General features: G+C 44.5%; 1 protein-coding gene and 1 long non-coding RNA gene across 2 annotated transcripts; both read left to right on the forward strand.

The window, feature by feature from the left end:
• The first annotated feature begins 535 nt into the window (after positions 1–535).
• On the forward strand, positions 536–3,703 carry MAFA (MAF bZIP transcription factor A). The gene has a single exon (XM_039368724.1). It carries the CDS (start codon positions 840–842, stop codon positions 1,929–1,931), a length of 1,092 nt encoding a protein of 363 aa, XP_039224658.1. The 5' UTR covers positions 536–839; the 3' UTR covers positions 1,932–3,703.
• Positions 3,704–5,258: 1,555 nt separating this feature from the next.
• Positions 5,259–25,718, forward strand: LOC120319646. The gene is made up of 3 exons (XR_005559803.1): positions 5,259–5,533; positions 19,395–19,470; positions 25,210–25,718. It is a non-coding gene; the product is annotated as an uncharacterized LOC120319646 (long non-coding RNA).
• Positions 25,719–26,920: the final 1,202 nt, after the last annotated feature.

Raw genomic sequence — 26,920 nt, forward strand, 5'->3', positions numbered from 1 at the left:
GGCCATGCAATCAATCAATATCAATCAATCAATCAATCAATCAATCAATCAGAATGGAGCTGGAAGGCGCCTCCGAGGTCTTCTAGCCCACCCCCTGCTTGAGCAGGAGACCCTATCCCAGTTCAGACAAGTGGCTGTCCAGTCTCTTCTGCACCAGCGCGGCCCTCCGGCCGCCCCTCCCTCCGTAAAGGCGCGGGCGCCCGGTTGGGGACCCTCCCGGGTCTGCGCACGCACGTGCGCGGGGAGCCCCGCCCCCGCCGGGGGACCCTTGCCTGGTGCGGCCGCTGGGGGGAGCCTCCCTCCTCCCTCCCTCTCTCCCCCCTCCCCTCCCCTCCCCTCGGCTTCCAGCTGTTCCCGCGAGAGACTGACAGCTGGACGGCGGGGCTGCGATAGGCTCAGCCGGCGGCCCCGCCAGCCCCGGCCCCTTATAGGCGGGGAGGCGGGCAGCCCCCGCCTCGGCGGGCGGGGCCTGCCCGGCCTCCCTATAAAAGGCAGAATGCCCCCTTCAGCACTTCAGTCGCGCGCGGAGGGGGGAGGCGGCGGGCTGGCCGGCGGCGGAGGGCGCAGCGCCGGGACCCTCGCGCGGAACGGGCCGGCGGGGGGGGGGTCGCCCAGCAGCCCCCTCCTCCTTCTCTTCCTCCTCCTCCTCCTCCCCGCAGCGGGGACCCTTCGCCGTCCCGGGGGAGCCCAGCCGGGCCAGCGGCCACCTCCATTCCCCCCCACCCCACCCCCGGGGCAGGGCTGGGGGAGCCACGCGGCGGACGGGGCGGGCGGCGGGGCTGCTGCCGCCGTCGTCGGCGGGCCGTCGGCGGGGCTGGCGGCCCTGGCCGTGGCCTGAGATGGCCTCGGAGCTGGCCATGAGCGGGGCCGAGCTGCCCAGCAGCCCGCTGGCCATCGAGTACGTCAACGACTTCGACCTGATGAAGTTCGAGGTGAAGAAGGAGCCGGCTGAGGCGGAGCGCTTCTGCCACCGCCTGCCGCCGCCGGGCTCGCTCTCCTCCACGCCGCTCAGCACGCCCTGCTCCTCCGTGCCCTCCTCGCCCAGCTTCTGCGACGCCAGCCCCGGCGGGCAGACCGCGCCCGGCCTGGGAGCCCCGACGGGAGGTCCCGGTGGTGGCCACCCCAACGGCGGCCACGGCAACCCCGCGCCCGGCAAGGCGGCGCAGCTGGAGGACCTCTACTGGATGTCGAGCTACCAGCACCACCTCAACCCGGAGGCGCTCAACCTGACCCCCGAGGACGCCGTCGAGGCGCTGATCGGCGCCCCGCACCACGTCAACGCCGCCGCCTCTGCCGCCCACCCCCATCCCCACGGGCACCACGGCGGGCCGGGCGGCGGGGGCAGCTTCGACGGCTTCCGAGGGCAGCCCTTCCCGGGCGAGGAGCTGGCGCCGGGCTCCGCCGGGGCGCACCCGCCGCTGGGCCCCCACCACCATCACCACCACCACCACCACAACCACGGCGCCGGGGGCGGCCACCACCACCACCACCACCACCACCACCCGGCCCACCACCACCACCACCACCTGCAGGCGCGGCTGGAGGAGCGCTTCTCCGACGAGCAGCTGGTCTCCATGTCGGTGCGCGAGCTGAACCGGCAGCTGCGCGGCTTCAGCAAGGAGGAGGTGATCCGCCTGAAGCAGAAGCGGCGCACGCTGAAGAACCGCGGCTACGCGCAGTCCTGCCGCTACAAGCGCGTCCAGCAGCGGCACATCCTGGAGAACGAGAAGTGCCAGCTGCAGGGCCAGGTGGAGCAGCTGAAGCTCGACGTGGCGCGTCTGGCCAAGGAGCGCGACCTCTACAAGGAGAAGTACGAGAAGCTGGCCGGGCGCGCCTTCCCCCCTGCCGGCCCCAACGGCCCCACCGGGCCCCGGGAGCCCCCGCCGCCGCCGGCCCCCGGCCCCCCCAAGCCCGCGGACTTCTTCCTGTGAGAGCGGCCGGGCCTCGACGGCGAGGACCGAGGAGGGGGGGCCTTCCATGCCGGCCCGACGGGAGGACGAGGGCGCAGCGCTGGGAAGGGAAGGGGGGAACCCTCCTGCCAGCCAACCCACCCACCCACCCGTCGGTCGGTCTGGCTGTGTGGCTGGCCGTCCGCCTGGACGTGGACCCTCTTCTTCGACGGCCCAGCAGATGCCCGCCTCGCCCGGACCGCCTTGGACGGAGAGAGACTGGACGCCCCCCCCCCCGCCTGGACGGACGGACGGATAGGAGCCGTTGGACGCTGGACTAGCCGGGCCAGGGACCCTTCGACGGAGCCCCCCCCTCCCGCTCCTCCTGCCCCGACGGAACCCCTCTGAGCATTCCTGCATGCCGGCCATGTATGGGATTTAGCCCGCCTCGCCTCCCCGACGGGGCGCCCTGCTCCGGGCGAGGCCGCCTCGGTCCGCCCGTCCCGTCTGGCTCGCTGGCTCCTTCTTCTTTCGACGGGGCGGCCCCAGCGCCTCTTTGCCGGCGGGGACTCGGCTTTGTTCGGCCTCGGAAGCTGGGCTGAGTTTACTTGCCTTTTTAATCTTAACCCCCCCCCCCTCCCGTCCTCTTTCCCCTTAATTCCTAGTTGTGTGTCTGTGCGTCCTTTTTTTAAGACGGGGAACTGAGCCAATTAACTTATTATTCAAAGTGTCCACTTGTATAGCGGTCGCCTTTGATCCCCCCCCCTCCTTCTTCTCCCTCTACCCCACCTCTCCCCGCCCCCCCCCCGGGACCCCACCCCTGGTTTTCTCCAGCCTTCCTTTGCTTGGTGTTTAAATGAAAAGGAAAAAACACACAAAAAACAAAACGAACTTCAAACATGAGTCTTAATGAAAGTTTGTATGTAATAGCATGCAAATAATATAAAGCATTAATTTAAACGACGATGTTGACAGAGCCGAATGCACTATATACAGTAATCGATTGGATTAAAAAAAAATAATAATGCTGTTTGTTTTATAGAGATTTAAAAAATTAATCTATGCTGTTTAAAACAATTATTGGGAGAGGGGGGGGGAAGGGGAAGAAAAAAAATTTAAACACTCCTTACTTAAAGATGATTTGAAAAGGCAATAGATGACTATATGAACTGCTGCTATATTGATGTTATACAAATACTATGCACCAGAATTATTTATTAAATTTCAAGGGAGCGTGTGAAACGCAAGTCAGAACCTTGGTTGATAAAAAATGCACACTTTATTTATTGCAGAATTAGCCCACGGGAAAATCTTGGCAGTTGACCGCTTTTCCGGGGCAAATTCGCTTTACTGAACTGGATTTCCGGGGGGGGGGGGGCGGAGGGGATGCTGTTTTTCAACGTTTATTTAAAAAAAAATGAAATCGTAAAGGGAATAAGGATGCTAAATGACTAATGGGGGGCGTTTCTCAAAAGCCCGGCACAATTTGTGTGACATTTTGGAAACTGGTGCATTTTTTTTAAATGAACCTTTCAATTTTTGTGGTTTTTAACAGTTTCATCTAGGTAAAATTGATTTCCTCTGAAGCTTTGATTCAGTTCTTAATCTTTATTGTTTTTTCTTTTCTTTTTTTCACATCCTGCTTTTGAGCCATGCAGGCAAGTTACAACCTCAAACCAACTTAATATTTATATATAGATAAATATATTTTTTGTTTATTTGTCATGAACTGTTTCTGTTTGTGTTCAGGCATCCTAGCTTTCATTTGCTACGAAACAAAAAAAAAAAATAAAATAAATCTCTTTAGACATAAATATCCCTTGGTCTTCCCTTTCTAGTTTTTCTAAATCTGCTGAAGATCTTTGCGTCTGGTTTGTCTGAGGAGGAGAAAACACGGGGGGGGGGGGGGGGAGAGAGATAATTCTGATTTGCTTTTTTTCAGAGAGAAAATGTATGAGTCTGCATAATTCTAGCCTCTGGAAAGAACCCAGAGATTTAGAAAACATTTGAAATTTTCTGCAAGGCTGGACAGATGAAATTAAAAGGCCTTTAGTTCAAACATTGCCTAGCAAAATAGATAGTCTTGCATTTGCTGTTTGGGTTTCTTTTGATTTTTTTTTCCTATGGTTTTCTGTAGATTCTGTTTCAGATCACCTTCAATATTTAAATTTTCCCTCTCAGCTTTATCTATGTATCCCTTTCCTTTTTGGTAAGATTTATACATGGATTCAGTTTTCTATAAAAAAAAAAAGCCATTTGTTTTAGACGAAGCCAGGGCAAATTTTGTAATGCTAACCTGCAGCTTTTAAACACGGAAAGAACATTTTAAAATAACTTTGTGAATATCTGTATTCCATTCTGGGTCAAACATGCATTGTAGCTACTTTGGGTATGAAGTAATATGAAAATGCACCTTTTAATCTATCTATCTATCTATCTATCTATCTATCTATCTATCTATCTATCTATCTATCTATCTATCTATATTTGCAAGTCCTCTTTCTAATCTGCAAGTCCTCTTTTTGATCAAATCTCATCCTGTTTGTATCTCATTAGAAAGAATTTGGTGAAAAGATAATCTCGTTTCCTATTTAACAATTTTGGCTGCTTCTTTTATTACAGCACAGTAATGCCCATAAGTATTTAAATGGTAATAAATGACTTTCTCCCCCCCTCCATCTTCTGAGCTAAGCAGATCCTCTTTTTTAAATCATTTTTGCAGAGCTTAAAAATACCGGTGTGGGCTAATTCATCCACGGGGGGGGAGGGGGGGAACCTTCTTTCCAAACCAGCAAATGTAATATTTTAGATGCTGGAAGTTGTCTGGATATTTTAAGCGGTGTGTTTTCAACCCATTAAATCACACTCTGCTTCTTTTTACAAAAAAAAAAAAATAGCCCAGAAAATTGATTAAAGGGCAGAATAGGGTGAGAAAAAGGAAACCTTAATTTTTTTTTTTTTTTTAAAAAAAGGATTTTGCTGGAGAAAAAGGGCAGCAAATCTGGGAGAAACTTAGTTTATCTTAGGATGCTTCAAAATTTCTCCTCCTAGAGGAAAAAAAAAATATCTAACGATCATTGAGATTTATTTCCACGCGTGGGGCTTAAGATCAGCTCCTTTGGGGAACAGCCGGGTGAGGAATTCATGGACCAAAAAACAAAACAAAATAAAATAAATATGGGGGGCTTGATCCAAGCATTTGGAGTCCTCTCCGTGGCTCCTCGGAATAAGAGGGAGGAATAGAATATCGTATTATCAAGGTAAAGTCCAAATTAGATTTCTTTGCAATTCACCTGTTGCCGGTTCTTTTTACAAATGCTGCAAATGGGGGGGGGGGGAGAGACAACGGCTGAGTTTTAAAACAGGTTTTAAAACAGTTTCTGCCTAAAGTTGCTTTCTGCTTTTTTTGTGGTAGGAGACAACGCTGTCTCTGCTGATTTGTTTTGTTGCAGTTGTTCTTTTAGCTGTTTTGTTCTCATGCAGATTTGTGCTTCCCTGGGCATCATCCTCTGGCTGGTTTCTTTCTAGCCTCCGAGAAGGGCAAGGAAACGGTTCAGTTTGAAGAAAGGAACTTGAGGCTTGCTAAAATGCATCTTCAGATCCGGATCCTGGATCTCTGGAATCTCCTCAGAGGCGTTGGGCAAGTGAGTTAACGCTCCTCTATTTCTTTTGGAAGCCATCAAAAGATCAAGTCACGGGTGAGATGACTTTATTGCAAGTTGGGGGGGGGGCTGGGGAAGTGTGGGGGAAAAGCCTTTTTCCAGTGTTTCAGGATCCTGTTCTAGGTCTGGTTGCCTTGAGTGATTTTTCCATATCATTGTTGGGCTGAAAGCTAAAAAAAAAAAAAAAAATTTTTTTTTTTTGCAGTGCGCAACTCTGCGTGGGGCCAGATCCTTGGGTGTTGCTTCCTTGCGAACGCCGCTGGGATCACACACATTGTGGCTTCTTTGGAGAACTGGGTGGGGGTCTCTTTTTGCCGTGCTTTGCTTTGCAGTCTCTCCTTCGGCATTATAAGAAAAAAAAAAACCCTGAAAAAAAGCAAATAGGCGGAAAAAAAGCTGACACTGTCTAAAATAGGGTCCCCATTTGGTCCCGCTGCATAGTACAAAAAAAGAGAGAGAAAGATTGTGCTTTCAATTAACTTCTCCCAGAGTTTAAATTTAATATTTTTTCCTTCCTTCCTGTTTTGTTTTTTGCTGTGTCTAGCTGCTCTTCTTCCTCACTTCTGATATAAATCCAGCTAAGAAGCAGCAGTGCCCTAACTAAGCAAATTGCTCCAAGCTTGCTTGGAAGAACTAATGTTTCTAGGGAAAACAAGAGCTACTGCAATTTTAAGATATTTATTTTCAAAATCTGATCTTAGTGCCTCATGATTTTATGCATATTACACATTTGAACTCCAATCCTGCTTCATTAATAGAAACATTCATTTTGTTGTAGGCTTCGTCAGAAACAGAATTGCCATTTTGAACAGGAAATTCAAATATCTTGGAGATTTTTTTGTTATCTGTAACTCCTCACTAATCCTGAACATTTTTCTGCTTTAGTTCATAAACAATATATATTTTCTTACTTATGTTGTGTTATTTATATGATTACATGCAACTTCAAGCTAGAGCAAATTCACCAAACAATTAAATAACCTAACTAGCTTTTAATATTTCCCTTTGGTATTTCTTTCTAATTTAGCCATGGAAAGTAATACAAGATCATACTTAGCAGTAAGTAGCTGCTCTTCTTCCTCACTTTTAATATAAATCCAGCTAAGAAGCAGCAGTGCCCTGACTCTGATGCTCTCAGAAAGAAAAAAAAAAGTTTTCAGCTGGTCCATTTTTGGACGGGAGATGACTAGCGAAAGTCTGGGAATCCAATATTCCGGAGAAAAGAGCAAAAAATGGCAACTTGCTATGTTGTTATTGCCTAAAACACAACATGCACCAGATCTCAGGGGCTGCTTGGAAGAGACACCTTACTTTCTCTAGCTTTGCTTCTGACTTGTTTCACGGGGAGGACAAGAGCTTGCACGTTTTCCTGCAGTTTTGATTCCCCTTGCTCCAAATATTGTTTGCAATCCCTGCCTCTCATGGTCTCTGTGACTTGAAGCACTTGGCATTCCTGCAGATAAATCATTTTTTTGAGGGACAATCATGTCAAGTATCCAGAAAGCTCGGCGTCAGGTAAACATGAGCCAAAATAAAACTGAGGATGGAATATATATTCTAGATAGATTTTAAAGGTAGACTTACAAGAGGGGCAGCTATAAAGTGGTGTTTGTCTACGGCAGTGTTTCCCAAACTTGACAATTTTAAGGCATGTGGACTTCAACTCCCAGAATTCCACAGCCAGCGTTGCTGGCTGTGGAATTCTGGGAGTTGAAGTCCTCATGCCTTAAAATTGTCAAGTTTGGGAAACACTGGTCTACGGCATTCTGCATTTAGCCAGGTTTCCAGAGCTTGGGATGAAGATCAAATGCATCCGTTGATTTCTTTGTGGGGGGGGGGCTTCCTTTTGCCCTGTTTTCATCCAGCATATAAATACTTTATTCCAAAGCCTGGATTTTGAAAAGCAAACTTTAAGCCTGATTTGGCGACTGCCCCATCTTAGCTGCTCTCAGTATAGTAGTAATAATCTGGATAGGATGTTCATGAAGACCCAAACATTACTGCATTGTTTTTTTGTGTAGCAAGAATTTGAAGATTTGCTGTGTCTGGAACCTTTGATTCTCCCACTGTTGACTGATTGCTGGGTCTCTGTGCTGGAACAGTTGCTTCTCCTTGTCTTAAAACTGCGGAGAGGCGAGGAATGATTCTCTAGCTGATTCCCTAGCCACTTTTTCTTCATCAGACCCAAGCCCTGCGTCTCTTGTTTGGCCCTTTCCCTGTGGGCTGCTTAAATTTTCCTTGATAAGCTGCAGTCCCTTAAGCAGGGGGATCTTGTCCTGCCCTTACGTAACAACTTTATGGGCCCGGTCCCTAAATTGGTGGATTTCTTTCCTACATAGAGCATGTGGGATGTTGCATTTTGATCATTCCTGTGGTTCAATCCGGCTGCTGCATTCACGTCTGTTTGTCTTTTGCCGGTTAGGGGAGTGGGGGGAGGCCTAAATAGCCCTGTGCAATTAACATTTTTTAAATATTACAACCCCATCCCTAAAAATAAACGTTCGGTGTCCATCAGGCTGCCATTTGGCTTGTCTGCCTGTGAGATTTATTATTTTACAAATGCACCTATATTTATTTGGAGAACTAACGTTGGTTTTGCAGGCCCGGCGCTGGTTTCCCTGCTAATAACAAGGAAACCAGTTTTGGGTTTTTTTTGTCTGCTATGGAGTTTCTCCCCTCTTTTCTTTTCATATTGGAATGGCGGTGCTTGCTGGCTGGCAAAACCCCCGACTTTGTTCAGAAATATGAATCCAGAGATGCGGGGAAACAGACAATTTAATGTCGGTTCTTCCTTGGGTATGGGGATCTGAGTAATTTGCCTCGATCCTGTGGACTTCCTTTGCAGATTTGGCAAAACGAGACAGATTTGGGCTTTTAATAGCGGTGTTAATGATTGAATTCGCTCCTCTGTGGGTCTTGTAAACTGTTACTGTAATACAATTGCTGCGGTTGTCAATTTAAAACTGGCCAGATTGACAGTTTGGCTGATGTGATGTAGGTGGTCATGTCCGAACGGGCAGCGATGCGCAGGCATTCGAGTCACACCTTCCTTACTTCCAATTCTTTTGATTGTATAGGTCCCTTCTAGATGGACAGATTGAAAGGTCTCTTTTCTGCTCCCTAGTTCTGCCAAGTTCAAGGGACTCAATTCTCACTGGATCTCTCTAGGATTACGCTGGAGAAAGTACTTTGCTGTCTGTGCAAAAAGCCCTCCATACTATAAAACTTCCTCTCTCCGGTAAAAAAAATAAAATTCATTATTAGTAATAATACTTTCAAACCCCTTTGTGTTTGGGGTGGGGTCTTCTTTTTGGCTGGAAATGGATTCCACCCATTCTCAGACAGATTTAAGAGGTTTTTTTTTCCTTTCTGCGATGAATGCTCCAACCCAAAATGCGATGCCATTCGGTCTTACTAACATCTGGGCAATCCACTTCCTTACTTTAACGATATTTATTCAGAGAAGGATCTGCCAAGAAATTGTGCATCGTTGAGTGGCGTGGATGCGGTTCACAAGCCGCTTTGAGCTTGAGTCCACAAGCCAGGGTTTGTGATTTAATCACGTTCTGGGGTTTGCGAAAGAGGGCAACGTAACATTTGATTTAGGACAATTAATAGGACAATAAAATATTCCGTGGCATAAGCACCGAATTCACGTAACGCAGGGATCCAATAGAGTTTTGGGAGCCCTACAATTTAGGGACGATGACTTAATACTGAAGGATTTCAGCAGTTCTAGGTTTCCAGCCTCCAAAAATAAGCCAGGTTCATTAGCTTACTCGTAGTGCAAGAGCAGGTGCTATTTAAATTTGCTTTTATAGCTTTTTTTAAAAAAATTAAGTAAAAGCAACAACGAAAAAAACTGTGCTCAAGTTCTTGCTTTCTTGAAGCGATATCTTTTATTTCTACAGAGAAACCAAAATGGCTCACTATGTTTCTGTGTGTCATACACGCTTTGCCACGTTAGCCACCGTTTACATGTTGCAGTTTTTTGTCATGTGCTCAGCTGTATCTTGCATTCCTATTTATTTATTTTTTTTAAAAAAATTAAATCTCTTTCTCTTTGCAAGATTCCCAAGATGGCCGGGGGAGACGGTAAGCAGTCAAAATTCTGCTAGTGGGAAAAAAAGAGTGAGCTGTACGTAGGGTGAACTTCTGACTTAGAGGTGAGGCATTGATAGACAGGGCAGTTTGGATATCTAACGCCTTCTCAGCAAATGGAGAATTTCTTACCACAAGTGCCTGGTCTGTGTAGGCTCCGTTAAGAATTTATGCTTCTCTTGTTCGGAGGCTGGGAACTCCAGAAGGGAATCATTACGCAACTTATTTCTTTCTTCAGCTTTCTGGGTTTGGGCCTCTGTTTTGTTTTCTCTAAAACAAAAACAAAAACAGCTGCATAAATGCACAGCTGGATTGAGAAATGGGAACAAAATGGACGTATCTTGTTTAGCCACGGTGCGTTCGACGGGCGGTTTTTAAATCCTTCATTCTGGGGGGTTCTCTTGTGTCCTCCGATGGTGATGGAACAAGACGGGCACCAAGGAAGGAGAAGAGAGATACAAAAAGTAGCTGCAGATTCTTTGAGGGCGTGAACCAGATGCAGCATCTCCAGCTTTTTCAACTGAGATTTCAGCTGAGATGCTGAGATTGTGGAAACGATCTTTTGGAAGATGGAAAGGGCCTGCTTTTAGAGCAACGTTAAGTTTGTGCATTGGAGTCTTTTATCCCATTTCTTTTTTTTTTCCAAAAGGCAACTGAATTTCCTTGGTTTTTCCTTTGAAAATGTTTCAGAAGCTTCTTGGATGAAAAGCAAAACGTTTTCAAAGGAAAAAAAACAAGAAAGTCCATTGGCCTTTTGGAAAAAAAACAAGCTTTGGGACAACGATGGCCTGGAGGGTGGAGAACCTCCACAGACACTGGAGTCCTTTCCCTGAGGTTTCTGGGTGTGTCTGGTCCTCCAGGGTCTTTGATAGGAACGCCCCTCCTGTGAGCTTGGACGTCTTCTCCTTAGCATCGCACAATGGGCTGTTGCTAGTGTGTGTGGCTTTGCTTTTCAGCAAGGTTGGGGCTGGGGTTGTGGTTTGCCATGGAAGGCAACGGGGGCTGTGTGTTGGGCAGCTTTGGGTTGCTGTCTTGAGAAAATGCTTTCTCTAATGATAGATTGAGTCCAATCCGTTGCTTTTGTTTAAAAATATAGCTTTTCATGTTAGGGCCCTAACACTGTTGGTCTAAAAATGCAGAATTGTATCAGTAAAGAGAGAACATCGGAATGGAATGGAATAGAAAATATGGAATAGAATAGAATAGAATAGAATTACAGAATACAATAGGATAGAATAGAATAGAATAGAATAGAATAGAATAGAAAATATGGAATAGAATAGAATAGAATAGAATTACAGAATAGAATAGAATTATAGAATAGAATAGAATAGAATAGAATTACAGAATAGAATAGAATAGAATAGAATTACAGAATAGAATAGAATAGAATTACAGAATAGAATAGAATAGAATTACAGAATACAATAGGATAGGATAGGATAGAATAGAATAGAATAGGAATAGAATAGAATAGAATAGAATAGAATAGAATAGAATAGAATTACAGAATAGAATAGAATTACAGAATAGAATAGAATTACAGAATAGAATAGAATAGAATAGAATAGAATAGAATAGAATAGAATTACAGAATAGAATAGAATAGAATTACAGAATAGAATAGAATTACAGAATAGAATAGAATAGAATAGAATTACAGAATAGAATAGAATAGAATAGAATAGAATAGAATAGAATAGAATAGAATAGAATAGAATAGAATAGAAAATATGGAATGGAGCTGGAAGGGACCTTGGACCTTCTTCTGATTAATTATTCTGTCAGGAAATTTCTCCTTAGTTCCAGATTGGATCTCTCCTTGATTAGTTTCCATCTTTTGCTTCTTAGAATAGAATAAAGTTGGAAGGGACTTTGGGGGGTCTTCGAGTCCAGCCCCCCACCCAAGCAGCAGAACCTACACCATCTCAGACCAATGACTATCCAGTCTCTTCTTAAAAACCTCCAGTGATGGAGCACTCACAACTTCCGGTGGCAGGCTGTTCCGCTGGTTAATCATCTTCCCTGTTAGGAAGCTTCTCCTTAATTCCAGGTTGCTTCTCTCTTTGGTCAGATTCCACCCATTGTTTCTTCTCCTGCCTTCTGGTGCTTTGGAGAATCACGTGATAACGTGACCCCTCATCTTTGTGGCACCCCTCAGATACTGGAACACTGCTATCCTGTTTGTATCGTATTTGTAGCTCAGGGTTGAAATGAAGGGTCCTTGGAGCTTTCTGAGCTTGGTGGTTTTCTTGTAGACGTTTCACGACCCAAACTTAAGCGACATCCTCACCAGCAGTAATGAGGTTGCCTAATTTGTGTAATGAAACATCCGCAAAAAAAAAACCAAAACAAAACAAACCCAACCAAACTGAGGGAGCATTGCACAGCCCACAGAATCGTATCGGAGCAGCCCTGAAACCCATAATTCTCATAATTCCCTCTTCCCATATCTAATTTTCTTCCGGAAGGTTTCCATTGTCCCATTTTGGGGAGAGATGTGTAATTTGATCTGTTTCCCTCTTTGTCTCCAAAGTCTTTTTGTGGGATGGGGTGGGGTGGAAGGCTCTTCAGGAACCCGTGTTGTTTTGGCTACGTGCTTCTTCAGCTTTGGAGACGAGGAATTTTGGAGAAGAGATCCAGAAGCTTTTTTTCTGGTGGAACATCTGGAGGCGAGGACTTTAGCAGTTGAGGGACGTCAAGTCCAATGGGTCCCTGAAGGCAGATCCAAAATGGTTCTTTTATATTCTTCCTTCTGTAAATTAAGCCTGAAATTTAGCGGTTAAGTATAAAACACCCCTCTTGTTATATTTTAAAGAGCTGCTTCCATGCTCTAACGGCCGAGATACGATTTCTTCTGTAAAGCTGCCCATTTTTTATTTTTATTTTTTTGGGCAAAAAGATGGCCGTGAAATGAACAAGCAAAAATTGAACCTGGCTTTTAATGTTAACAGTAAGCTGTCTGGACTCACTTGTGTGAGAGGAGGGCAGCCGGCTAAATTTGTTTAATAAATCAATAATTAGGTTCATGAATAGTTCTCGGAGAATGAAGGCACTCCGAGCACATTTAGGGCAGGGGTCTTCAAACGTGGCCCTTTGATGACTTATGGGCTTCAACTCCCAGAATTCCTCAGCCAGGCATGTGTGCCTGGCTGAGGAATTCTGGGAGTTGAAGTCCACAAGTCATCAAAGGGCCAAGTTGGAAGACCCCTGTTTTAGGGGAACATCAGGATGCATACGCTGAAGTTTCCATTGGTTGGGAGCTGTCTCAACTCATTGTCTGCTGCACCGGGTGGCCTCTATTAGGCCAATTTAGGACTTGTGGACTTCAACTCCCAGAATTCCCCAGCTGCCCAATGTATGCCCAAATTGGACAGTTTCTGAACAAGAGAGTTCATGGCTTTAAAAAGAGCGCAGAGAAGAGCAACAAAGATGATCAGGGGACTGGAGGCTAAAACATACAAGGAACGGTTGCTGGAATTGGGTATGTCTAGTTTAATGAAGAGAAGGATGAGGGGGGACACGATAGCAAGTCTTCCAGTATCTCAGGGGCTGCCCCAAAGAAGAGGGAGTCAAGCTATTCTCCAAAGCGCCTGAAGGCAGGACAAGAAGCAAAATAGATGGAAACTAATCAAGGAGAGAAGCAACCTAGAACTAAGGAGAAACTTCCTGACAGTGAGAACAATTAACCAGTGGGATCACTCAAGCTGTGAATGCTCCGACACCGGAAATTTTTAAGAAGAGACGGGACAGCCATTTGTCTGAAATGGTACAGGGTTTCCTGCCTGAGTAGCGGGTTGGACTAAATGACCTCCAAGGTCCCTTCCAACTTTATGCCTGGGGATTTGAAGCCCACAAGTCTTAAAGTTGCCAGGTTTGCAGACCCCTGGCCTCTTAAGATGAGGGGGAAGTTCCTAGCGATGGAGAGGTCCATGGCATCTTCAGCCGTGGGGGTTCAATATCCCCAACGCAATTTCAAAATTCCGAGAGCCTGGTACGATTGTGCCAACTGCTCCTTCAGTCTCTTCTAAGGTGTAAGGTACATTTGAAACCGAAAATCCTCTTTGAGCGAGCCTTCTCTTTAACCTTTCGACAGGTGAATCGGTTCAACAGGACTGGACGTCTCCGGCTTTATTAAGAAGCGAACTCCGTTGATTTCCGAGAGACTCATTCCCTAATAGGTGTCTCTGGGTGGGAGCCTTAGATTTGCGTCTGCAGCTTGATCGTTGCCTCCAGCATTCTTCAGCCGCGTCAATTCGATATGTCCTAGATTATTTGTTGAGCCTACACGTAGGTGTAAAACACGAGGAAGGTAAGAGGAACCAGCTAGCCGGTCTGGCTTTTGCAAGCCTGTTGGAAACGGGGATCCGTGAAGGAGACAGTGGGCTGGGCCGAAGGGGCACCTCATTCTGAACATAACAGAGTTGTGAGCAGACACCATTCTTGGGATGTTTGGCATTGCCACAACGCTGTGGGTGTTGGGTTTCCGTGCCCCTCTCGCACTGCCTGGGAAGGTGGCAGATGGTCTAATAGCTTAAGTGTCACCCTCGGGCCCAAGACACCGGCTGCAGGTTTTTTGTCAATCAAAAAACAGTTGGGTTATGCCTGAGCTGGTTAACCTCTTTTGACTTTAATCTCACAAAGTTGTGGTAGCTATTTTGGTGCGGCTGCACCAGCCGGGAGAGAGAGAATTGTCTGTCATTCGTAGGGTCAAGGCTAGATAAGAAGACGGTCAATGTTGGACTCCATCCCTGGAGGTTCTCAAGAAGAGACTGTCTGAAATGGTGTAGGACCTCCTGCTTGAGCGGGGGACTGGACTAGAAGACCTCCAGGGCCCCTTCCAACTAATTATTCTGTCTTCTATCCGTTGGGCCCCTGAGAAGTGGATAATAAGACCCGCCATTTCATGAATGGCCCCCAAACTGCTCTGCTCTTGATGCCCTCTGTATGTATGTGTGTCTCTTTGGGTGGATCTTGTGTGTGATGTGTGTGTGTTTTGTAAATGATCAGCATTTGCTTCCTTCTATTTTATTTATTTTACATATTGATCTGGGCAGCGTTGACTGTTACAGGCGTTTCTTGACTTACTGCCACAACGGAGCTTAGAATTTCTGTTGCTAAGGGAGACCGTTGTTAAATGGATTTTGCCCCTTTCTTTGACGATCTTCCTCGCCACCATTGTTAATTGACCCCCACCGCAGTTGTTACGGTAACGACAACGTTGTTAAGTAACTTCCCGGTTGACTTAGCTTGTCAGAAGGGGCTCAACGGAATGCTGCAACTGTCATAAGTGTGAGTCAGTGGCTCGGTGTCCGGATTTTGATCCTGTCACCAACGGTTGTAGATGTGAAAAAAGATCACAAGTCCCTTTTTTCAGTGCTTCAGACGGTCACTAAAAGGAATGGTTGTAACTATCTGTATGTGCCTGAACAAGTTTTCCACTGATGAGGCTTTAAATAGTGGTTTAATTGGGTTCCCTACACATGTTTTGATGGTTCTGCTGGTTGATCCCAAGTTGCCTTCCAGCTCCTCTGGTTTCCAAGTGTAGATCCCTTTCCGGTGGACCTTTCCGTCTGCGTTGACCGAGGGGAGGAAGGCAGAGAGGACAGCCAACCTCCCGCAGAAAATGTTGGATGGGTTGGCTCAAATGCTCAGCAGGTTGGACAGAGGTCCTGAGTTCTAGTCCAACCTCTCTGACTGCCAGTGTGTTGGCAAGGTGAATCCGCTGGCGTTGGAGAGGGAAGGAAATCAAGTGCAGTGGGAATGCTGCCTTTTTAAGAGGGAAAAAGAAGACCACGACATGCGTAAGTATTTATGGGGTCCTTGGTGCGCCCTGAGTGGGGTGGTTTTCTTGCTGACGTTTCATGACCCAGCTAGGGAATATCATCAAAGTTAGAAGGGAGTTTGGAGGAAGGAGGAGGAAGAGGAGGAGGAGGAGTATTGTGGGCTCCTTGGTGCTCTCTGAGCTTGGTGGTTTTCCTGCTGACGTTTCATGACCCAACTAGGAAACATCCTCAGTGTATCAAAGCCTACCCAGTTGGGTCATGGAATGCCTGCAAGGAAACCCCCCCAGCTCAGAGAGCACCAAGGACCCCTCACCACTGCCACCATCTCCTCCTCCTCCTCTCCACAAACCCCACTCCCTTCTAGAACTGACGATATTACCTAGCTGGGTCATGAAATGTTTGCAAGAAAACAAGCGAGCTCAGAGAGCACCAAGGACTCCATAAGCTTCCTCCTCCTCCTCCTCCTCCTCCTCCTCCTCTCCACAAATCCCACTCCCTTCTAGCTGGGTCCTGAAAAGTCTGGAAGAAAACCAAGCTGAGAGTTCTTTATGCAGCCATGCTGGTTTCTTTTGAGAGCTGTTGTTTTTCTTCTTTGTTGGTATTGTGCTAGACTGGGCTTTTATTATCTCATTTTTCAACATCTCTAAGCAAGCAACCAAGCTCAGAGAGCACCAAGGACCCACAGTCCTTTTCTCCTTCACCTCTTCCTCCTCCTCCTCTCCACAGACCCTATTCCCTTCTAGCACTGACGATGTTACCTAGCTGGGTCATGAAACGTCTGCAAGAAAACCACCCAGCTCAGAGAGCACCAAGGACCCCACAATCCTTTTCTCCTCCTCCTCCTCCTCCTCCTCCTCCTCCTCCTCCTCCTCCTCCTCCTCCTCCTCCTCCTCCTCCTCCTCCTCCTCTCCACAGACCCTATTCCCTTCTAGCACTGATGAGGTTACCTAGCTGGGTCATGAAACATCTGCAAGAAAACCACCCAGCTTGGGGAGCACCAGGAACCCCACAGTTCAACCCTGAGTGGCCGAGCTCCTCTTCTGTTGCAATAAGTATTTGTCTTTGTCGCTCACCATAGCTGTTTTACCGTCACAACATTGCTTTAAACTAGGCCCATGCAAATTCTTGGACTAGCTTTTGAGAGGGTAGCTTTGAACTGTCCAGCCTCTGGTGTGAACCTTGTATGGAGAGTCTGGTGGAGCAGGATCCAGATGTTGGGAGGTGGGCTTTCCAGCCTTGGAGCTCAGCTTGCTCGTTGGGTGAATGTGGCCACGAGGAGGAGAACCGGGGGGGGGGGTAGCTTTGTCTCCTCTGGTCTGTAGCCCAACATGCCAGCACGTTCAACGGCCCACGGAGGAAGTCCTGTGTCCCCTCCCACCCGGAACAGCTGGGCCTCTTTCGGCCTTGAGTTTTGCCTCTCTCCAAAACAGGTGCTTGATAAGGAGGGAGGCAACTTGAGATTTGATTTTGAATTTTTGGATGGATGTTGTGGGAAGACAACCACGTATGGTAGCCCAAGATCAGGAGTCTGGTAGCCTCTTTCCCAAATAGGAAATGTAATTCATAGCGTCTTTTAATCCCATTTCTTACTCCGAAAAGAAAAACTCTTTTCTCTTTGAAAAGGAATTCTAACAAGGTTTCCAATTCCAGCTGAAACCTTTCCAGTCTATTAAAATGGCCAGCAGAATTCCACTTTGGCTCCTACCCTTTCTTTAAAGTTAAAATAGTTCTGGGGCGTTGTAGCTATTGTATTATTATTTTTAAAGCTGTTCTAGATTGGCTAGCAAAATCGGTAAACTCTTTTGCTCTGCCTAAAATCAGTCATGTGTTTCTCCAGCCAGCAGTTATTTTCGTACATCCAATACCGTTGTATGTTATCAATTAAATACAGTGAAAATGTATTACATAATAGAGTTTGCCGTCAAATTGGGTCCAGTGTGAAGGTACTGAAGTTAAATGCAGATTTGAATATTGGTGAGTGGGGGTTTTTTTGTAATCCAAATGCACAAAAAAAAATGCGAGAAACTAATTGGAGCAAATATATTTTAATACTTGAAATGCTTATTTTTGTTTTCACCTACTACTTATCATTTAATAGACATATTTTTCCATATCTTCCATGTTTGGTGCCTTCACAAAAACTGACATCGGTTTTTAAATCTTGGTATCCCTGTATTTAAAATTCATGCACAATAAATGAATTTTGCATGAATTCATTATAGTTTTATAGTAATTATTTCTAAGATCCATTTTGTTCTGCTTTCAAAAGGCATGCATTCGTTTATTTATTCAATTTAAATTTATATGCCGCCCATCTCTCAATTAAGCGACTCTAGCTGGCTGATAGTATCAAAAGTAACCATTCTAGACAATTAAAAAGTTTAAATGTGTTAAAGCGTTACGCATTATAATATTAACAAACTAGATAAAAGGAGCAATGTGTAAACGGTGGTGGCGGAAGCCGGCGTATATGATTTTTGGAGGGAAAAGGTGTTTTTTTTTAAAAAAAAAAAAGAGAAATGGTTAATTACTAAAAGAGGGTATTGTGTAATTTGGCTGAAGGTATCTTTACAAGCTGCTAGTGGAATTTTTAAAAGTTTCTGAAATTTTGGAGATTGCAATAAAACGCTAGAAGCACAATTAAAGGGTAGATCTCAGCCCAAAATGTACCTTTATTGCCAAGCTGTGCTGGAACGAAATCAGGTGCTTGTTTTTTTTAAAAATTACAGGCAGCTTTTTAACATGTATAATTTGAAATGCATTTGCGCCCCATTTGAATTCTGTCCACGGTCCAGCTTTGGGGATGTCCAGCCCTTTTATTTTCAATCTCGGGGAGAAATGATGGGGATATCATGATCGATGCCAGCTCTTTATATTTTATTGAGATTCTGTGTGTTTTCTGCCGGACGTCTTTTCAATGCAGTTGTGGGTTTACATTGGATTTTAATCGCGATGCATCCGGGCCGCCGTTCAACCTGGCTAGAAAGGCAGTAGAATTGCGTTTTTATTTTGCAGCTTCCAAGTAATAAAGGGGTGCCTTTAAAAACCGAGAGGATGCTTTAGCAAAAGGTGGAGCGCCTCCCTACCCCCTTACCATTACAGTGGAGGTCAAAGTTTCCGTTGCTAAGCGAGACCGTGGTTAAGTCTCTCCCCATTTTACGACCTTCCTTGCCCCAGTTGTTAAGCGAATCTGCCTCCCCCCGTTGACTTTGCTTTGTTAGAAGGCCGCCAAAGGGGATCCCACGTCACCTGGGGGACGCTGCCACCGTCATAAACACGAATCAGTGGCCAACAGTCTCAGTTTGGATTGCGTGACCCTGGGGATGGTGCAATGGCCGTGTGAAAAAAAAACGGGCATAAGTCATCATTTTGAACGGTCACTAAATGAAGGGTGAGTCGAGGGGTATCTGCCCCAAAGGTGCTCTTTTTTTTTTCAGGAGGCCACTGGACTTTCTTGTTTTTCCTTGAAGATATTTCACTTCTCATCCCAGAAGCTTCTTCAGCTCTGCCTGGATAGTGGGGAAGGGAAGGATTTATACTCCTTGCAGACAGCCGGTCCTTTGCCTCCTTTTGGAGAGTCGTTGAGTCCACTTGGAGGTTTACCTGTGTCCTCAGGGTCACCTGAGTGGTGCAAATGGGGGTGGAGCCTTCTTGCACTACAAACCTTTGCACTAAGATGACGCTGAGGATTCAGATAAACCTCCAAATGGCCTCAACGACGATCCTTCCATTCCCCACCATCCAGTCAGAGCTGAAGAAGCTTCTGGGATGGAAAGCAAAACGTCTTCAAAGAAAAACAAAGAAAGTCCAGTTGCCTCTTGAAAAAACATCTTTGGGGACAAGTAGGACCCGGATGATGGAGAATCTCCACAGACAAGGAGGATCCGTATTTGTCCTCTTTAGGAAATGTTGCCCTCTGCCTTTTAGTGATATATCTTTTTTTATCGTTGATCTAGGAATAGCTTGTCTACACATGCAATCTCCTTTGTGATACTGGCTCCCCGGTGCGAAATCCTGCCGTTTTCAGCTCAGGTGACGTTGGCAACTTTATTCTCTCTATGGCACTTTGATCCAAACAGCCCAGAGCTGTATTATTTGGGGAAAGTATATTATTTTTAATTGGATGTTATTGCTCTGGGCTTATTAGGAAGAGCAGAGGCTTAATCAGAAGTATCTCGGGATCTTTTTCCTCCCTGAGCAGGGGTTGGACTAGAAGACCTCCAAGGTCCCTTCCAACTCTGCTATTCTATTCTATTCTATATTCTATTCTATTCTATTCTTATTTCTATTCTGTTATTATTTCTATTGTATTCTACTCTGTTTACTCTATATTTTACTCCACTCTACTCTACACTACTCTACTCCTATTCTATTCTATTCTATTCTATTCTATTCTATTCTATTCTATTCTATTCTATTCTATTCTATTCTATTCTTATTCTTACTCTTACTCTTACTCTTATTCCTATTCTGTTATTCTTATTTCTATTCTTATTCTTAATTCTACTCTACTCTAATTCTTAATTCTATTCTTATTCTTAATTCTATTCTATTCTATTTCTTATTCTTATTTCTATTCTATTATTCTTTACGCTACTCTACTCTTATTCTTAATTCTATTCTTATTCTTAATTCTGTTCTATTCTATTCTATTCTATTATTATTTCTATTCTATTATTTCTATTCTATTATTATTTCTATTGTATTCTACTCTGTTTATACTTTACTCTACTATTCTATTCTATTCTTATTCTTAATTCTACTCTACTCTTATTCTTAATTCTATTCTATTCTATTCTATTTCTTATTCTTATTTCTATTCTATTCTTATTCTTTACTCTACGCTACTCTTATTCTTAATTCTATTCTTATTCTTAATTCTATTCTCTATTCTATTCTATTCTATTCTATTCTATTCTATTCTATTCCATGGCTGTTCTTCCCTCAGAGGGATTCTTTGCTAGCTTCTTGAAGGGGTCCTTTTTTTGGAAAAAGAAGCAGGGGGCGAGGCTGTGGGGCTCAACCTTCAGCCAGCAAAGCAGATATGGGGCTGTTTCAGAGGCTCAGTCTTGCCTTCTGGACTCTTGTGAGATTCTTGTCCAACGTAGTGTCCTTCAAGAAGACCGGATCATACCTCCTATTACCTTTCTGGAAAGCATCTTGGGGCTGATCAGGGTTGTCCTCCTTCTGGTCCTCGTGTGCAGAAGCCTAAAAGAGCCCCGTGGTCCTCTCGGCCGGATCAAAGGCAGCTAGAAGACGCTTTGAGGAGACCTGCATTGAAACGATGGGAGGTCTAGATGGGTGGGCCAGCTTCTCCGGCCTTCTTTCTTCTCGTGGAGCTGTCTGAGTTCTTTCCAGAGTGATCTCCACAGCTCCCTTAGCCAAAGAATCCCTCGGGGTTTGGTGCTAATGGGGAAATTTTAAATTCCATTAGTTTGTTCGTCTTGGCTGTGAGTGGTTTGTTTTTTTTTCATGTCTGTTTTTTTCCACTTTTACCTAATTGTTACTTAGAGGTGATACGATAGTAGTATTCCAATATGTGTGGGGCTATTAGAAAGTCCTACGACCTGGAATTAAGGAGAAACTTCCTAACAGTGAGGAAGTCTGGTGGCAAGCTGTCCCCCTAACCAGGGGAACAGCTTGCCACCAGACGTTGTGGGTGCTCCATCATTGGAGGTTTTTAAGAAGAGATTGGACAGCCATTTGTCTGAAATGGTCTAAGGGTCTCCTGCTTGAGCAGGGGGTTGGACTAGATGACCTCCAAAGTCCCTCCCAGCTCTATTCTGTTCTGTTCTGTTCCGTTCCATTCCATTCTATTCTATTCTATTCTATTCTATTCTATTCTATTCTATTCTATTCTAATTCTCTTCTCTTTTCTTCTCTTCTCTTCCTTATTCTATTCCATTCATTCTATTCTAATTCTCTTCTCTATTCTATCCCTATATTCTATTCTATTCTATTTGATTCGATTCAATTCCTTTTTCTATTCTACTGTTCTGTTCTATTCTATTCCTTTTTCTATTCTATTCCTTTTTCTATTCTATTCCTTATTCTATTCTATTCTATTCCTTTTTCTATTCTATTCTATTTTCTCTTCTCTTCTGCTTTATTCTATTCTACATTCTGTTCTACATTCTGTTCTATTCTACATTCTTTTATTCTATTCTGTTCTTTTCTTCCTATTCTGTTCTGTTCTATGTTCTGTTCTATTCCATTCCATTCCAAACTATTCCAGGCAGGACAAGAAGCAACGATGGAAACCAATCAAGGAGAGAAGCAACCTAGAACTAAGGAGAAACTTCCTGACAGTTAGAACAATTAACCAGTGGAACAACCTGCCTCCAAAGCGGTGAATGCTCCAACACTGGAAGTTTTTAAGAAGAGGCTGGACAGCCATCTGTCTGAAATGGTGTAGGGTTTCTTGTCTGAGCAGGGGGTTAGACTAGATGACCTCCAAGGTGCCTCTCAGCTCCATTCTGAATTTAAATTTGAATTTAAATACTTAGAAATCCAGGCTGAGGTCCACCAACTGAAGGAAACAGCACTGTTCTCCCCCCCCCCAGATCCCCACTAGAGATTCTGAAGGGAAACGATTCAGCTTTTTAATAATTTTTGTAATTTTTGTGACTATTTGGAAGCAATCAGCAAACCTAAAGAGAGCGACTCATTTATTCCTCCAAAATGTAAAGAATTTTATACCATTAGAATACCCTTTCTACGGTAGCTTATATTACTATTGTTGTGACTGCAGTGATAATTAGAATATTAGTATACTAGGCTGTTTTAATTAATGCAAATCCGGCATTTTAAAAATGAAGTGCTTTTGGCTTAGATCGGGGTTATTGTTCTAATGCAATTTTAATTTTGGTTTTATCTGTGGTGGAGCCGGTTCCCATTTATATAGAGATCAGTAATTTGTTAAGCTTTCATTTATCTCTCTGTGTTGAGCCATTGGAGAAATTACATCCCTAATATAATATAAACAGACAAGAAAATAGATAGTTTTATCAATAAAAATGAGTCTGATTTGTTATTCTACGGGAGTGTAAAATCTGAACCATATAGATTTCTGCGAAGTTCATTCCGGATTTTCAAGCTTTTTCTGCTTTTCTTGTTCCCCTGGTGATATTCCTCTTTCAATAATTAAAAAAGAGAAATACTGTTGGAAATATATATATATGTGTGTGTGTCTGTGTGTGTGTGTGTGTGTGTGTGTGTGTGTGTGTGTGTGTATGTTTTCTGAGGTTTTCGCGGGGTGTTTGTATGTAGGTCTTTGGTTTTATATATATATATATATATACATACATACACAGGAAGTTTTTCAGACAGACTGGTCTGATTGATTACACCTTGACATTTTTAACTGCTATACTGCAGTTATACTTTTTACAATCTCTTTTGCCTTGCAGACCCCCAACTAGGGGCGTTAAGCAGGTTCAAGTCGCAACTACGAAACATTTACAAATCCAAATTTCTTTTTCTGACAAAGAGTTAAAGAATTAAATTGGGAGACTAAGATGGCCATTTTGAGCTCATTCTGCTCTCTTCAGTTAGCCACACCCTTTATGGGATTCGAACCTGGGCAGTTTACATACTAGGCAGTGATTTAACCACCAAGCCACAGGCTTTCCTCCCCTCTTAGTCTCCCAATTTAATTCTTTAACTCTTTGTCAGAAAAAGAAATTTGGATATATATATATATATATATATATATATTTTCTGAGGTTTTCGCGAGTGTTTGCATGTAGGTCTTTGGTTATTTGGGTTTTCTCCTGCATCAAATTGGAAGTGTCTTGGCGACGTTTCGGACACGATCCTACCCCAGATGAATTGCACCTTTGCATAGAGGAAGTGCTCAATTCTCTCCATGAAATAATAATAACAACAACAACAACAACAACAACAACAACAACAAACTGGCTTAATTTTCTTATCTGACTCTCAACTTTTTCCGTGAAATAAATACGGATGTGCAAGCAGGCAACGTTTTAATTTTTTGTAACGTCTCTAGGGGCTTCCAACGTGTCGCAGTTTTACTGTTGAATTGCAGACACGAATAAAAGGCAGTCCATGAGTTATGACCACAGTGGACTCCAAAATTTCTGTTGCTAACTGAGTTAAGTGAGTTTTGTCCCATTTTACGACTTTTCTCGGCAGAGCTGGGAGGTGAATCGCTGCAATTGTTAATTGTTAAGCATCTGCCTTCCCCCAGTCGCTCTGCTTGTCTGAAAAGTCACAAAGGGGGATCACGTGATCCCAGGGGACATTGCAACCCCCATAAATACGAGACAGTTGCCAAGCGTACGAACTTTGATCACATGATCCTGGGGATGCGACAATGGTCGTTAAGTGTGAAAAACGATCCTGTCACTTTTTCAATAACTTTGAACACTCACTAAAGGAATGTTATAATAGCTGTATTCTGTTGATCTAGTTAATTCCTCTGTTCTCTTTGTGTTTTGTTTTGTTTTTAAACCAAAGTGCAAAAAAAAAAAGGAAGTTTTGTAAGGTTGCCATTGAGTTGATGGTTTGGGGGAAAAAATCCTTGTCCTTTCCAAATTTCTCGACTGAGGCAAGCAGCTCTTCAGAGTCAGAATCAGAATCAGAATAGAACTGGGACCTTGAAGGTCTTCTAGTCCAGCCCCCTGCTCAAACAGGAGAGCCTCTACAATTCTGGACAAATAGCTGTCCAGTCTGTTTTTAAAAACTTCCAGTGTTGGAGCATTCACAACTTCTGGAGGCAGGTTGTTCCACTGGTTAATTCTTCTCACTATCAAGAAGTTTCTCCTTAGTTCCAGGTTGCTTCTCTCCTTGATTGGTTTCCATCCGTTGCTTCTTATCCGGCCTTCAGGTGCTTTGGAGAATAATTTGACCCCCTCCTCTTCTTTGTGGCAGCCCCTCAAATACTGGAATGCTGCTATCATGTCCCCCCCTAGTCTTTCTTTTCTCTAGACTGGCCATACCCAAGTCCTGCAACCGTTCTTCATATGTTTTAGTCTCCAGGCCTTTGATCATCTTAGTTGCTGCTCTTTGCACTTTTTTTTTTTTTTTGTGGTGTGGTGTCCAAAACGCAGTATTCCAGGTGTGGCCATACTAAGGCATCATAAAGCAGCATTAATACTTCACGTGAAGTTGATTCTATGCCTCTGTTTATGCAACCAAGGATTGTGTTAGCATTTTTGGCTGCTGCTGCACACGGCTGGCTCATGTTTAAAGGATAGTCCAGTAGGAGTCTAAGGTCCTGCGGTACAATTGGCTGGAGCCAAATCCTTTGGGTTTTCTGAGGCTCAACACTATGAACATTTGTCCCATCAAGGCAAGATTTCTTATCGATCATATTCTGAGCAAACTTTCAAGCTATCGCAGCCGCTCAGCCTGGGATAATGGACGATCCCTTGACCCTGAGCCAGCCGTGTGCAGCAGCAGCCAAAAAAGCGAATACAATCCTGGGTTGTATAAACAGAGGCATAGAATCAAGATCATGCGAGGTATTAGTACTGCTTTATAAAACCCTTTGTAAGACCACACCTGGAATACTGCAGCCAATTCTGGTCACCATATCACAAAAAAGATGTTGAGAGTTTGGAAAAAAATCCGAGAAGAGCATCTAAGAGGAGCTGCAGACACTGGCCAAATACTCAGTTCATAGATGTGTTTCTCAAACTTTGAGACTTTGAGACGTGGACTTCAACTCCCAGAATTCCCCAGCCAGCCATGATTGATTCCAGGACGGGCAGAGAATAGCGTTCTGGTTTTCCATTTTGCTTTCAGGAGAAGCATCTCATCCAGAGATCTGGCTGAAGTCTATCCAGAATCTGCAATCAAGCAAGCAATGGTGATAAGGTCTAGCCAGAACTTCCGGCCTCTCTTTCAACGATGAAGAACTTGCCTTCAAAATGGCTTGGTGGAGCTACTTCGTCAACAAAGGGTTGGGCAAATGGCGTGGGTCCTTCTCGAAAGTCTTCAAAAGGTCCTCCATCCGTTGGGTGAGGATTTCTGGACCATCAGAGAAGTTGGCAACATGTCCAGAGCACTTTGGTTTCCTCCGAAAGTCATTAATGAAATGGCAGAAGACCTTCTTGAGTGGATCACAAGAGGGATGGGAACCACTTTGCCCTGAAAGCTGTAGGGTTTTGTTTTTGTTTCATTGCCAGGATAGAGAGAGACTTAGTAGCACACAACCACTGCAGAGTAACTTTAATGGCCCACTAAAAGTCTCTAATGGATAAACAGGTCCTGTACAGTCTTTTATTGGTGGTGTAATTAAGGCAGAATGGCATATCATGAGGTCGGAATACTCCAGAGTTGATCATGAATGGTCGCTGAACCTGGCAGAAGGTGGTCAGCAGACCTTTCAAGGTGTCAGTTTGGACCTGTTAGGGCAGAGGGGTCTCCCAAAACTTGACAACTTTAAGACCTGTGGATTTCAACTCCCAGATATCCCAGCCGGTCTGAAAGTTGTCAAAGTTGGACGCTCCCATTCAAGAACATTCCCAGAGATCTAATCACTTCTCGAATGACATCTGCCCATCTCAAACCAAAAGAAGGACCACAGGAAAAAAATTCTTTCCTTCCACACCCGATAGGATAGGATAGGACAGGACAGGACAGAATAGAGAATGGAATGGAATAGAATAGAATAGAATAGAATAGAATAGAATAGAATAGAATAGAATAGAATAGAATAGAATAGAATAGAGTAGAATATAGGAATAGAGTAGAGTAGAGTAGAGTAGAGTAGAAAATATAGGATGGAATAGAGTAGAGTAGCGTAGAGTAGAATAGAATAGAGTAGAATAGAATAGAATAGAATAGAATAGAATAGAATAGAATAGAATAGAATAGAATAATAACTTCGTTTTCATTTTATATGCACACTAATCAGCATACATTAAAATGAAATTTCGTTGCATGCAGCTCTCAAAAGGATCACCTCCTCCAATATACACTACATAAATAGACCAAAAAAATGGCCTATTCCCACGTACTGACGTATATTCTATGTGGGGAAAGAAGTAGGGGGGGGGATTCCCCATTTGGAGAACCTGAAAAAGGGGGCAGCCCACAGGTCCACAGGGAGAAGGAGCCACGGCAGCTGGACAATGTCGGTGGCACCGGACAAGCGCAGCCACTGCTTCTTTATGGTTAACTCCAGGGTGGAGTCAGTCCATGCCCAAAGGTCTCCCCAGGAGAAAACGGGTTCTCTTCCTACTAGCCAGGAGCAAAGCTGCAAATCCGGTGAAGATGTTGCCCTGGTAGGTCACTGTTCTGGAAATCCGGCATTGAGGCCATCTGTGGGGAGGGGGGAGGTCAAAAAAAGCGGCCTGGGGGCATCCCCAACTCTGCGTTGACGACGTGGTTTCAGCCGCCATGTTGGCTTTTTTGGACCCATCTCCGAAGCTCATAGCTGTACATCTTTACACACAAACACATTTCCTTTTTGTGTCTACATGAGGCTGCTGTAAAGCCCATTGTGGGAAGT

The sequence above is a fragment of the Crotalus tigris genome, unplaced genomic scaffold (assembly GCF_016545835.1).
Source record: "Crotalus tigris isolate CLP2741 ecotype Arizona unplaced genomic scaffold, ASM1654583v1 scf7180000020908.629646, whole genome shotgun sequence".
Lineage (NCBI taxonomy): Eukaryota > Metazoa > Chordata > Lepidosauria > Squamata > Viperidae > Crotalus > Crotalus tigris.

Bases quoted from the DNA above. Each gene is read 5' to 3' on its own strand.
- MAFA (XM_039368724.1), top strand. From the start codon at position 840: ATGGCCTCGGAGCTGGCCATGAGCGGGGCCGAGCTGCCCAGCAGCCCG.